General features: G+C 37.7%; 1 protein-coding gene and 1 long non-coding RNA gene across 2 annotated transcripts in view; both read right to left on the bottom strand.

Annotated features, from left to right (window-relative positions):
• The window catches only part of adam19a (ADAM metallopeptidase domain 19a), a 105,692-nt gene that overhangs the window by 77,214 nt on the left and 13,207 nt on the right, over nt 1-15,271 (bottom strand). Inside the window, exon 3 of the mRNA XM_082151747.1 lies at nt 1,636-1,712. Within this exon, the coding sequence (XP_082007873.1) occupies nt 1,636-1,712 (77 nt within the window). The remainder of the gene's footprint in view (nt 1-1,635; nt 1,713-15,271) is intronic.
• Nucleotides 5,754-14,494, bottom strand: LOC309491093. Its single transcript, XR_014202913.1, has 2 exons — nt 13,133-14,494; nt 5,754-13,088 (listed from the first exon to the last, which is right to left on the bottom strand). It is a non-coding gene; the product is annotated as an uncharacterized lncRNA (long non-coding RNA).

Below are 15,271 nucleotides of genomic sequence, written 5' to 3'. Positions count from 1 at the left end.
CTGGTTTTTAACCAGGCTACCTGTCAAATACAATTTCTCCAAAATGCAGCTGCTAGAGTTCTTACCAGAAGCCGGTTGCATAAACCGCTAAGACTAGTCTTACAAGATAGTCATCAATCCAGTTATATCACATCAAATGTGCATGATCTATCTATTGCTTAAAATGAACAATATACACTAATTATTTTCCATATCTGTTTCTCATTCATCTCGGGATGATATTACACCAGCTCCAGTTTAGAAAACTGCAATCTGGAATTGGAATCTGGAAAGAGGGCGAAATATTTCCCCCATAGATTTCGCAACAAATTCAAGCTGGTCGTGTGCATTGTCACATTGACAGAAAGCTGCTTAGTTTGAAGGTGATTTCTCTGTGAGCTGTGCTTCATACATCACTACACTACTGACAATAGAAAATGTATGTTTTTTGCCCATGAAATTTTACCAGAATTTCACCTAAACACTAAAAGGCATAGACACATTGTTAATAACAATTCAACGCACTGTCAACAGCATTGTTGATTATAATGGCAACTTTTGCAAGATACAACAGCGTTGTTACTACTAACATAGTCATTGTGAGGTTGTCTTAATAGCAAAAACGCAATTCAGGGACACAGATCTCTGCTTGCTACGACATTCAGTTGCCATACACAAAATAAGTATTTTATAATATATCAATTCTATCATCGTTCTGCCCTATAGTGTAGAAAAGCAGGTGTGCTAAAATAACCTTTTAGTTTCTGTATGCTCTGCTTCCTGTTGTGTGTTGAAAGCACTCCACTGCAAGAGATGCAATGTAAAGAAGCAATTAGACAAATGGCATATACACTCAAGTAATGCACCTTCCTTTATCCATTTCGAGAAAACCTTAATCTATAGATTGAGTGACTTCATTAAAAAGTCTTCAAGCTATCCTCCATTTCCTGGATCCATTACAATACGGCTGTGATCTAGATTCTATGCCAGTCCTCTATGCCCTGACTTTCCTAATTTTCTTCACTTCGACCTGCTTGGAGAGTACTTTGTGTTGTAAAAACTCCAAAAAAGACTGTGGGACCGCTTTGAGGGTTCCTTCGGGCCTCGAAAATACTCAGCAAGTCAGGCTGCTCTGTGTTTATGTGTGTCAATGTGGGTGTCCTTTCTTCTGACCTACATTTGGAAAACCAGACTGGGAATGCAAGGTTCATATGTGGTTAAAATAAACATTAACTCTGCCAAGTAACAATAATCTGGTCCTGCAATTTCTGAGGAGGAAAAGGCAATCCATCCCCAAAGGATTCCAGTACAGTCAGACTCAGACTATGACTCCATGGCATTGGTTCATCTCAGCATTTGGCAGAACAATCAGAGAATGATAGAGATACCTGTTCCCTTTTCCAGAAGATCTGTGGCTCAAGTAATTATTCAACTGTCTAAACTCCAGCACACATCCTGGAGCCATTTTACCATTTACAGATAAATTCAGCACCACTCCCACATCTTCACCTTATTAGCTAGATCTAGAAATTATATTTTATTGAATATGTATTCAACAAAGCAATTTGAAAATCTTTCAGCAGTGCATTAATCACATCTGCAATCAGATATTTTTTTCTTCAATTAGTTAGTAAGTCATGTTAAGAGGTTACTTACTGATTCTTTTCAACTTGTAGAACCAATTTCAAGTCCTGGGCTGAGACCAGAATCTCTCCCCTCTCTGGGAACTGGTCCTGATGAGCAGAAAAGTACAGACTCAGGTCAGTAAATCTTACTTTTTTACAGATTCAGATCAGAAAATCTTACTTTTTTAATATTTAAGAAATTAGTACTTTTATGCTGCAAGAAGGCATGAAATTCACCAAAAGTGGAAGTAAAGACATTTACATAGTTACGAAAGTTTTGTATTTCAAATAAATGCTGTTCTTCTGAATGTCCTATTCATCAAAGAATATTTCACAATCAAAGCTGACGTAATGATGCAATTGGTCATGAGACACACGGCAGCCAATGCTGTTTCACAATTAAAGCTGATGTAACCCTTCCTCAGGCGGCAATTTTTAAATGTGTGCACAGGATGCACGCGGATGGAGACGGTGATCTTCACACAAATCAACATTTGGACTCGGAACACTTGGAATATTTGTTCTTTTTGAAAGAAGAGTTCAACAAAAAAAGTCAAAGGGGGAGTGGAGGGTGGGAGGAGCCAAGGGGGAGCCCGGAGCAGGAGGAGCCAGATGTTAGTCCAGTGACCAACCATGACGAGGCCGATGGAGACACCCCTGGAGATGGAGACCCAGGTGCAGCTAACACACCGAAGAGCCCACACGACACTGCAGACTGAAGTCTGCGGTCTACGATGGGCTCTTGTATCTTCATCGTGCCGGTCAGCAGGGGCGGATGCCTAGTCTCTGGATGTAAAGTGGGGCTGGTGTCGTCCTCAGCCGGGCTGATGGTGAACGGGGAGTTGTTGTTCACCAGCACCCACTCCACGAATGCGGCGAAGTCTTCCCTTGGACCGTCCCTTGTAATGCGTGCCTTGGAGCGGTCCGGGTAGTGTGTCTGGCAGGCAAATTGGATAAAGTCCAGAGTGTGTTCTTCCAGCGGACGGTATATGTACATTATACATGTAACAGTATCTGCCTGTTATATCCTGTGTTTTATATTATATAATACACAAATTATCACTCTCAAGGTGTCAAAAACTGAAGCATGGTCAAGTGCTCTCCATGTCACAATTAAGACGTTAAAGATTCCCCTAGGCATCACGGTATCGACGAACAGGGAACTCTATTGATTGAAATAAGAAACCTTTGGCGTCATACGAACATGGGAATGTTATCGTCATGATGAAATTATATATTAGGTTATAATTTTGCCACTATGAAAGACAGCAGTAATGGCTGCTAAAAATTCAATAATATTAACTGTGTAATTACATTTTTGTAATAATATTTCTCAATAATACTGTTTTGCTGTAATTTTTTATTTTGATGAAATTAATGCAGCGGGAACTGTGTATATTTAAATAAATATACTACATTTTGAACGAATGCTGACATAAAACCCGCTAAGCGTTAAGCTTTAGAGATATTTTCAGTGAAGATTTTAAAGCTTCAATAATATGGAAGTCAAATCATAAGTAAAAAGCTCTCTCCAAGAACCATATCATCCAAAACAACTGTATTGTTTTAAAAAAATAAAATGAGCTCTTTTAGGAGCAAAGGAAAGACATTGTGTTGAAGCCAACGGGCCAGAGCTAGTGTTTAGCATGTGTTTACTCTGCATGCCCTGCTTGTGGTTAGCTGTGCTAGCAGATAAAACGGGTAGGAGTCTGAAGACTTTGATCCTCCATGTAAACCCTTTCCAAAAAGTCAGACATCAGTAGACATGAACTCCTCCCTCCAGCCATCAAAAGTCCTGCGATACAAATGGAAAATGTCTTAGTCCAGCGGCAACCCAAGTCAGTAAGATGTTCAATAGACCTTGGGGAGAGTGTTGTATAAACAGTACCCCTATGGGACCACACATGAAATAACTGGAGTAGCAGAGAATAGTGATGATTCCAAATGTGAAACATCTTGCTGCTAGCACATTCTGAGAAAGTAATTTGATGGTGGCAGTGTTTGTGAATTATTACTATCCTGCTTGCTATTGCTCATATAGGAAGATGGAAGATGATAAAACCAGCAAAAAAAAAACAAAAAAAAAACAATTAGATTTACAACAAAGGAGGTAAGATATATCTAGGGACAGGAGAGACCAGAACACCCAAGAAACCACATAAACATGACCGTGGAAACTAAGCATGACCGTGGAAACACACTAGAAACTTTTGCACAGCCAACCCACCACTAATATTTTACATTTGTTGCATAGCAACAACCTGGGATCCACGCACATATTTTGCATGGGGAAGAACCACTAATATCTTTGTAAAATGTAGCAACCCCATAGCAACACCCTGCCATCACCCCAACTCCCTATAAACTTTTGCACAGACAAGTGCCACTCCTCAACAAATGTAGGAGCCACATAGCAACCACAAATAAACTCCCTGGCAACCCCTATAACACCCTAGCAACTTTTGTATGGGAAAGACAAAATTTTAATCCACATAGCAATGTCCTGGCAACCACAGACAACATTTACACTCATATTTTCTTTAGAAAATGTAGCAACATCCTTAGAAACTGCATAGTAATGCCCTGACAACCACCCACATCACCTTTATACATTTTCCTCAAACAAATGTATAAAATGTCAGAAAAAGTAAAAATCTAGTTTCTAATGCAACTGTGGAGGAATTATTGGAACATAAAGACATATGTTCTATGTGAAGAGAGGAAATGCATTAGAAATCACAGGACTACACATATATACATCTGTTAGAATGTTCTAGGTTGAGGGGGAGTTTCGCTCCATGGGATAAAGGAAGATGAGATGAGGATGTTTAAAACAATCACATCTCACAAATCAAAAACGTTGAGATGGAAGAAATAAGGAGTTGCGGAGGGGGTTACTTTTCCTGAACATGCAAGAGCTTCATGCCGCCAGGGCCGGATTTATGCATAGGCATTCACTGCAAAAAATGCTTTTCTTACTAAGTATTTTTTGTCTTGTTTCCAGTCCAAATATCAAAAAATTCTTAAATCAAGATGTATTTACTAGATGAGTAAAATGACATAAGATATTATGTCCTGTTTTAAGGGGGATTTAATCAAAATTAAGTGAGTTTTTGCTTAAAACAAGCAGAATTATCTGCCAGTGGGGTAAGGAAAATAATCTTGTTTTAAGATGACTAAAATAATAAAAATCTTGAAATAAGATTATTTTCCTTACCCCACTGGCAGATAATTCTGCTTGTTTTAAGCAAAAACTCACTTAATTTTGATATCTTATGTCATTTTACTCATCTAGTAAATACATCTTGATTTAAGAATTTTTTGATATTTGGACTGGAAACAAGACAAAAATACTTAGTAAGAAAAGCATTTTTTTGCAGTGTTCTAGGCAGGTGCCAATGCTTACAATAAAAATAATTAGTAAATCGTATTATTACTAAACCTCGTAACTCCATTGGCTCCTCAAACTGTCGGTAAAACCTCATAACTCCACTACCTTCTTGAATCTTGAATGAATTGCCACACACAGTTTTGACCGTCTCTGCTTGCTTGCAATGCAAAGGTAAATAAAGAACTGGTTGTTTGAATAAGAACAGCATTTTCTTTACACAAGAAATCTATCTCTTTACCGTCGAATCATCATAGAGTGCAACAGTTTGGTTTCCAGAAGTAAAAACTTGATTTTGATTTTGAACAATAACTTATAAACCCTTAAAGATGAAGTTGTTAATCCATGGTATTTGCTTCCACTGAAGCCATCAACCCGGATTATTTTATCTTATTTTTTTAAATAACAGTGTTTAACAGTGGAATTTCTGGTGAAAAACTACATGATGCTGTACAGAAAATGACACCAATCAGAGAGTCGGAAAACCAACACGGTCCAAAATAGCTCCGCCCACTCCCATGGAGCACTGCGAATGATGTAATCGAGTCATCGCTCTCAAAATACTGAAATGTTGCATATTTTGCAATACACTTAAAATACATTGTTGTTTTTTGTATACATTTGTAAATGAGTAGTTTTATATTTATCCATAGTTTTTAATTTGATTATGCTGTTCGCAGTGCTTCATGCATGGGCTTGTAGTTCTTTCCCTCACTAAAACCGTTAAGTACACAGTCTTGTACATTTGTCATTCTGTCCGATTTTTTTATATTTTTTTATTTTTTTATTTAAATGAAAATTGTAGTGTTGTGATTCACTTCGTAGCCAATTTGCTTGGTTCATGACTTATAACTGAAAAAATGGAGAAAGAAAAAAGCCAGCAGCGCTGAAGAAGTGTGAGGGCATTGTTGCACTCTATTGTCAGTACTGTCTTAAATAGCCTGCACGTAGCTCTTCATCTTTTTTTAACATGAAATCAAAATTAATTTAGCCTATGTCACAATATGAGGTGAATCCAGCCCTGCATGCCGCTGTCTAAGAGACAGGTGAAGGGTCGAAAGATGATGTCAGAGGACAGCGGGATAAAATGATGTTAGAAAAAGGGAGATAGAAAGATGAAGACACAAAAACAAAACTGCTTGGAATTGATTGTACAGAAGTGTAGATGACAGAAGTTGTCGTAATGTTCTGTGTTAAGTTCCTTCAGTAATGCTGTTGGAATTCAGATCCCCAGACTTAGAAGTCAAAACATGACGGCACACCCTAAATCTGTTATCGTTTAATATTTCATTCCTGTCAAATGCTTGATTTGCGTTAGTACTATTTGCACTCTATGTCACAGGCACAGCCAATTTAGTCTAGGTCACTTTGGTTAAAAAAAAAAGAAACCTTTTTCTGAATAGTAGGTAGAAATAACATGTACTTGTATCCCCAGACACATTCCTTTATTGATGATGATATCTTACTTAAAAAACACAGATTAAGAGTACCCTTTCAGATACCTCTCTAGACTCTTCATCACTTCAAGTTTAAATATTTATATGAGGGGAATCGGTTGTTCCACTGTTGACATGATTACATCTGAATGATAAATGAAAGAGCAACACAAAGCCAGGGAGGTGGGCATTGAGGTGCGTGGTATCCGCAGTCCCAGAGCCCATGCTGGGCTGCAAGCTTGTAGTCTTTTGAAAGACTGAACCATACTAGGGCTTTACATTTGTGCCAAGGCATGCATATCAGCTGAACATTTTCATACATAATAGAACATTCAAAAGAAAAATATAAAGGAAAAGCTACTCTTCGCATTTCCAAACCTGTAATTTTAGATTTTCACAAAAGGAGACATTTAGCAGAATTCCAAATCTTCTTAAATTTAATAATAACTTTGGCTACGTTCAGACTGTAGGCAAAAGTGGCCCAAATCTAACACCTCATTTCCATCGAGCAGTACAGCACAGTACAGCACAGTTCAGTTCAGTATGGTATACAATTTGCCGTTTCCATTGTCAGAAGTTGTGAATGTACCCTAATTCCGAACCGTACCGTTCCATTGTCACGGGTGGTTGCAGGAAGGCAGACAGAGACAAAGATATATTTCCAAGAACAAAGGTTTAATGTAATTAAATACAGGACAGCAGAACAGGTAGCAACTCACACTAAATATAACAGAGATCAGACAAAGACTGACTGAAGACGGAACTTAAATACAAATACAGATTACACTGATTAACAGAACACAGGTGATACAGATGATGATGATGACTAAACAGGTTATACAACTGAACTGATAGTGACAATCACCATGGAAACGAAGGACTGGCGGGAAAAGAACAAATCAAAACAGGAACAAATCAAAACACAAACTGAAAGTCCAAACATACACTGACACGTGACATCCACTTTTCCCTAGCACAGTAGTCCGCTATTAAAGGGTGGAGCTAGACTCACTGCAGAAAGTTGATTGGTTGACAGAGAATCGTCACTTGCGCGTGCATTTCAGCTGTGTTTTTCCTTGCAGCCTGCAGCCTTTGCTCAAACAAAGCTTGTCTTCTTCTTGTGACAAAAAGCCACATGCCGAGAAGCAAGAACAAGATCTGCTGTATGTCCTCTGTTGTTGTTTACTGTGACGCTTTCTTCTTCTTTGCACAAGAATGACGTAGATCTGTACACCACACCTATCAAGTAAGGGTACTGTTGGCGGTGGAAACGCAAGCCGGATCATGGTTTATCATCCCGAATCATACTGTACTGTACTGAACTGTACCGTACCGCTCGGTGGAAACAAGCCATAATTCTTTTGCTCATACAGTACCTGTTTTTTTCTGTTTTTGAAAGTAGTCTCTTATGCTCAGCAAGGCTGCATTTATTTAATAAAAATTACAGTAAAAACAGTAATTTAAACAGTAAAATGTATCACCATTTCCACAAAAATTTTAAGCAGCATAACTATTTTCAATGGTGAGACTTCTTTCAAAAACATTAAAACGTTAATGTTTCCAAACTTATGGCAGGTACTGTATATACAGTAACTCATGTCTGTTTTGTTTTTTTCATAGCAACGTGAACAGCACAAACCACATCAGAAAGGTCCACTTCCATATGAGGTCCTAAATCAGATACAAGTCTGATATTTTGCAATACACTTTCATTGATTGAAAAAGAGCACCAGGAACATTTTTCGAAACTTCTCTTTTTGTGTTTTATTGAAGAAAGTCAGTCAAATGGGTGAACTATATCCCTTTAAAAATTGTAGACTTTTAAAAGCACCCTCCTTATGTTTGTGATTACTCTTCCAAATGATGTAATGATCTATATCAATGCATTTTAGGTTAGGCAATCCCACACTGAAATAATGAATTCTAGCTACGAGAGCTGTAGGGGTCAAAAATAATGTATTGCCGTGTCCGTGTGAAGTGTTTTGAAAACATTGGAATTATAGAGATGCATTCAAATTTGAAGTGTTTTCAAACTCTGTTTTTCACTCAGCCTGCTTCACAGACTGCCAACTTAGGCTTTGCTTTGGTTAATATTCTGATAAGTTTAGGAACATGACATCCTTTATCAGAGAGCATGATAGCACATAATAGCAAGCTGGGACCACAGAGGAACCTCATAAAAGTGTGTTTACATCAGCTGAGGAAAATCAAAGGAAATGTGATTTCATGTTAAATCTTTTCGCTTTTCAGTGTGACAAATTGTCCCAGTTTCATCTTCACTTAGGATGCTAATTCTCAGCTTTTTTGTGCATACATTTTCCTTTGAACTTACTGGACACATTTTCACTAATGGAGGTAAGAAATTATTGAGCTTCCCGGTGCTACACATGAGACCTTTTATAGTGCAGTTATCAGCTTTCGTAGACAGACGGCTTTGAGAGATGTGGAATCAGCTATGAGGACAATCTTTTTAATATAACCTGTCTGCCATTAAGGGAGCTGTGTGCACCAGATCAAATTTACCACAGTCTCCTCATGACATTCTATCCTGAAGGGCTCATCATCGCTCATTCTTTGTGTGTGACTATGTCAAAGAGGAGTCACACAAGAGATGATTTGTGGGAAATTAACTGGGGCTAAAGTCAGCTAGCCAAACCAACGGCTCCTGGCCATCAAATATAGGATTTTGATAGAAGTTACTCTTCTATATGTATCTAAGACCTCAGTCTCAGACTTCTGACCATCTTGTTCAGTTTATTCTGGCCAAGAACAACGACTCACAATTTGTTTTGGTTTTACATGCTGAGGCAGTTTTTTGGAAATATATACAGTAGATCTTGTGTAGATTTTGTCAATAAGATTTGCCAGATTGAGAAAATGCTTTCATGATTTCTTCCTTTTTTTGGGAGAGGAAGCTGGGGACAGATTCACAAACATTTCTTAGGATAAATAGTAAAAAGTGTATAAAAAGAATGTTCGAAAATGTTTTAACATTGAAATCCAAAATCGAGAGCCTGCTCTGCTCTGATTGGTCAGATGGCTGTTACGAATGTGATGGTGTACCTCTTACAGCATGTGTGGCAAAACTAAATGCCCATGCCATGACCATATCTGCATTTCAGCTCCAGAAGCTTCCTCAGCAATTGTACACAAACAGTAACGATAGCATCAATTTTACAGTATTAATTTGAACGCTAGTCCTCATCCTTTGGAAGTGTTCATGGAAAGTGAATTTGCTTTCGCAGCGCAGAAAAAAGCAGTCTCTCGATAACGAAACAATGCCTCAGCTACAACTTAACTGTTTTTGAGGGCGGGTCAAAGTACACATTGTTTGTGGACAGCCAATGAAGATCATAGAAGATCAATACAAAACATGTGCAACTGTATTCTTAAGTTAGAAAAAAATTAAATAAATAGCAGTCAAGAAGAATTGTATTCAAAATAATGTGTAGTGAATCTGGCTCTAGATCACAGGACAGTACAATTTACATTTGGCCTTCAAATCTTCATTGGCTTTATAGTGTTCAGTGCTTGAACATATGATAAAAACCTCTGCACAACATCACCTGACACAGCTGGGTTTTTTTTTACCTTTTTTAAATAAAAGTATTTCAATGTCATTTAGAATAATGGTACTGAAGTATATATCTGAATACATGGAACACCTGAAAAGACATTCATACCATGGCTGTGCGATTAATCAAAATCATAATAAAATTGCGATGTGAGCATCCGCAATTTCTAAACCTCAGAAAGCATGATTTTTTTACCGCCAGTCCCCCTCAGTGTGCAAGTGCAAGAACAGAACAGAACAAGTTTATCGTTATGACAGAAGAGAGCACAGAAACAGGGAAGGTGAATTCAGGGCCGGATAAGGATTTGGCCAAAAAAAAAAAAAATCAACATCTGTGGTTTGGGAATATTTTGGATAAAGGAGAGATGCATAATACAGGATATCACAATATTGATCAAAAAGTCGTGATGTTATTCAGTAATTCAGATCGAGGGTGTTCAGTAGTGCACATATTCACACACACACACACACACACACACACACACACACACACACACACACACACACACTTAAATCTAACCTTGGCACACAAAGTCAGATGCATACTGCTTAATTACACACATTCTTCACATTCTACTCACAAAGACCTGCAAAATCTTTGAATGCCTACCTTTTTGAACATATGTCCAGACAGTTTTGGAATGAAAATATGACTCACAACATACTTGAGAAAGAAAAAAGAAAAAAAAAGAAACCTTGATGTCCTCCAACAGAACCATTAAAATGAATTTATTTTTGGTTAGCTGTTCTCATGCACATCCACCTCTCAACAAAAGTGAGTCATCTGTCCAACAAAACAACACTGAATGAAGAAACATTATTAAATAATAAAACTGGCCATGTCTCAGCTAGTTTTTGTATGCTGCATTGTGTGCCGATGTGTGTGTGTTTGTGTGTGTGTGTGTGTGTGTGTGTGTGTGTGTGTGTGTCTGAGCATGCAGTGCTGCTTTTCTAAACTCCCCACATCATTTTATATAAGATTTGCTGAACCATACAAAAGGCGACATTCAGTTGGAGCATGTTGTGCCAGACTGTCTTATTATTTGGCTTATCAATTCTTTAACACACCTCAGACTAGCACACAAACACACACACACACACACTCACATTAAAAACCCTATTAAACTAGAAGTTCAAATACAAACTGTAATTATTTACTCTTTATACAAGGAACATGTATTCACCTACTTGTGAGTGTGACCCAAATGCCAGTCGGATTCATCTCGGGGACCTACGGCCTGAGACAAATGAGCCTATTCCGTCATAGCTGCAAATTCAGCAGCAACTTCAACTACTTCACTTCTTAAAGTAGGACTTCATACTCAATTCAATTCAATTCCATTTAAGTGTTTGCTCTACTTCTGGAGGTCAAAAAAGTGTAATGCTTTCAGTGCAAAAATAGAAACAAGAGGAGGACAGAAAATGCCTTGGTGGTAGAGAAAGGACAGAGGGAGATGGAGTTAAGGATAAAATAAAAAAGATAGAGCCATACGGAGAGTGACTGTGATGGAGCGGTGAATGAAAGGGAGGAGAGAATGATTGAGGGTGAAAGCCAGAGAGAGAGATAGTGAAGAGAAGAAAGAGGAACGAGGGGGAAAACAAATTTAATTCCTTGCAGGATTGCTGGTGTCGAACGTGCTTATTTTTGTTTCATGGAATCCTCCCGAGTAACTTCTCACTTCTTTCGGTTCTTGTTCTCTGAATGAACTGAAGGTATTTTCTCTCTTAATGTTGTATTTCTACTAAATTGTATTTTATATAGAATGTCAAGCACCAATAATTTGGTGTAAAAATTGTAACTTGATCTGAGTATCGATCATCACATGCTATCAGGTGGAATTAAAATTATATAAAATAAGGAATAAAAGCACAAACACAGAAACAAAATATATTATGTAAGTACTTTGCAAGGCACAACTGTTTATGAAGCTCAACCTCTTCATAGTAATCCTTCAGCCTTTCATTCGTTCCTCTGTCCATTCATCTTCTCATTTTCCAAGGGATGACATTTATTTTTATTCAAAAAATGCAAATTTCACCTATACTGTACATATATTCAAATTTAATTATAGCATAATCTGTAAATGTATACTTGCTATAAATTCTGGGGAAAAAAAATATAACACAAAAATTTCAGCTGTTCAATTTCTTAATTCCACAATAAATATAAGTGACTTTAAGTAGTCTTAATAAAAGTGGCAAATCAGATCAGTCTCACATTTTCAGCCTCTTTTCCTCAAGACTCAGGAATAGTAATTCCTACTGTCGTGTATACTGGTGGCTTCATCCTGCTCTGGGTTTTTCAGCAGGAGGAACTGGGAAATTTGTCATAGAGCGCAGTATGGCTGAAGCAAAACTGACAGGTCCATCATGAGACTATTTTCCAGCAGTAAAGTGACACGAAGCAAAAACATAAACTTGACAAATAAACTGAAATTATTTGTGTGTAACTCAAGACAAAAGACTAAAACAGTTATACAGCATTCATTGTGATTGCGGTAGATGTTAAGTATTAGCCTAAACAAACCTGACAATTATCTCAGATATCAAACACAACTCATTAGCCTTGGCTCATGTTGGTGTGCTCATTATAAATAGCTCGGCGTAGTGCCTGAAAAAATCTTAGTAAAAAATCTGATTTATGTCTTCTCTAAGACAATACCAGACAAAGTTATAAGTATTTGGACACTGAAGTCACACTTTAAATGCAATTTTAAAATATAATTGCAATAGACACAAAATATCAAACCAAGTCTCATCTGCCAACAAATTTTCTAACTAACTTCACTTTTGAGCTATTATCTACTTTCACACATTAACAATAAACATGATTGATAATCTGAAAGTTTACCAATACAATGTTTCTGTTGTTTTGTGATTTTCAACCTACACACTTCTTTTTGTGAAATGTTTTGCTTGAAAAATATGTTTGTGCTAAATTTCTTTCAAATAAATGTCCCTTGTTTTGATATTTTGCAAAGACATTGACATTTTGTGTCTTGAATGTACATAGGCCTACACATACTTTTTGTGAAGCATGTAAATTTAACAAATAAGGGGTAGATTTACAAAACAGGGCAAATTAGCTCTGCGCGATCTGCTGACAATGCGTACATTAAAGAACACAGACGCAGTCAGATCATTTCCATGATGACCAACGCAATCTACCAGGTAGCGTCTGGTTTAAGACGTGCTTTTTTGGGGCGGTAAATAATGGCGCAAACACCAGAACATTGACGAGCGGTGAGCGCAATCTTTAGTAAATCACCTTGCATGATTCATTTAAATACTCTCCTCCCGTAAATGTTGTGTCTGAAAGGGAATCTCCTACAAATGCATATGCAATAAGGTCAGCCGCAAAAATAACCCTGTCCATGCCTTTTCAACGCAAATTTTTCACTGCGTGTCTTTAGTAAATCCTGACAGTAGTTTTTTTAGCGCCAAAAGAGGGTTTGCGCTGGCGCAAGCTGTTAGTAAATATGGCCCTAAGTGTTTGAGACCAGGAAAAATGGAAAAACTAGACCATATGCTCAATGCTTGGTGAGACACACATAAAAGGAGCCAGAGAGTGGTTTTCTTTTGCTATAAGTAGCTAACATTTTTCCTTCATACGCTCAGTGTTCTGGCAGGCGTCCTGTTCCCCTGCCCCCATCCTTAGGGAAGAGTGTCTGTGTGTGTGTCTTTGTTTCAGCGTATAAAATTGCATCCGCCTGACATGCATTCAGCCAAGCTCCAAACAGCACAGTGACTCGTTACATCATCACCAGAAGAGCCAGAAGTTCAATCAAATGTCCAGATTCTCACGAACACACATATAATGTTTTATTTTTTATTTTTTTTATCTGTCTATTTGTGAAGTCAACTATTAAGTGAACATATGAGCCTGTGAGAGACCCCAACAAAGCTGCGTTCACAGTGACAGCTATTCAATCGCTGTTGGTTTCTAGTAGGAATCTCCTCACTCCCACTGGTTGTCGCTTTGGTCCTCATCTGCAGAAAGTTGAGCTCTGCTCTTGCTGCATTTGGCAACAGTCGCTGTGTATTGCAGGAAATTGTCAACTCTTATAGAAAATTAATGATATCCGATCATTTTATTGAGCCGTATAAAGTAATTCATGTTCCAGTAAATTGACTAATCTTACAATTTACATGAAATCTGGCAATGTGATTGGTTATTCCTCTCTACAGATGGTGACATATTCACAGACTGGGCCTAAATGTCAAGAAGTTGCCATCACATCAATAGTCAGCACCACTAGCAAAACAACAGCTGACAGAATCTGTTTGGCTCCAGACACTCGGATGTTTATCACGTTTATTCAAACAGAGCACATGCTTCCCAATTCTGTGGATTTTAAAAAGCGAATTTTAAGTAAACAAACAAACATTCACCCATTCACATATCTAAATTTGGTTTGTCCAATTAAGTTGCATTTTGTGCAGATCAGTTGCTTAAAACTTAAAACTAATGCTGACAACTTGTATGACTCTTCCCCCAATGTATGGTAATCACTAGTTAAGTTGCAATTTTACTTGGTTTGTTAATAACAATAATCTTACATTTATAAAGAACTACTAAATAGCCAATTAAAAAATATACATATGTTATCTTATCTCGCCTAAGGCACAAAGTGAGCCAGGATTGGCACTAGTGCCACTTCAAAAAAAAAAAGAAAAAAAAAAGATGTATGATGCCTCTGCTGAGTTATGCCACGGCATGATAGGCATGCAACAAATTATAAGTGGCAAAAATATCTCAAACAACAAACTTACAGGATCTCTGTGCATATAAATATAAAATATTTTAGTGCTTATTATTGTATGTTCATCATTGTTCTAATGTAGGTTCAACTGGACTGGGTTTGTTTGAGGCAATTATCTTGACATTTGCAGGCTGTCTCAGGGTTTCACAACAAGCCAAACAGGTTAGTTGCATCCGAAGGGCATTGAGTTTGAGACCGAGCACAGATGTCAATACAACAGAGAAGAGGGCAGAGAAATCAGACTGAGTGGATGTTCCAGAGGAGTGCACAAGGATGTGTGCACATTCACATGTGTGTGGCCGGCCGTGTATTACAGCACATGAAATGCAGCAACACTATTCAAGGATAGGAAAGATCCATTAGAGTGGAAAACTTTAGAAGAGAAAGCTGGGAATTTAAATCAGCCAATGGGAATGGATGCCTCTGGGCAGGTCAAACTATTTCACTAGTGAACTTTATGGATTATTTATAAGATATATAAAATTGACATGGGGTTTTCAATGGCC

This window comes from Leuciscus leuciscus (genome assembly GCF_965113295.1).
Source record: "Leuciscus leuciscus genome assembly, chromosome: 2".
Lineage (NCBI taxonomy): Eukaryota > Metazoa > Chordata > Actinopteri > Cypriniformes > Leuciscidae > Leuciscus > Leuciscus leuciscus.
Note: the sequence above shows the minus strand (reverse complement) of the source record. Positions and strands in the feature narration are given on the sequence as shown.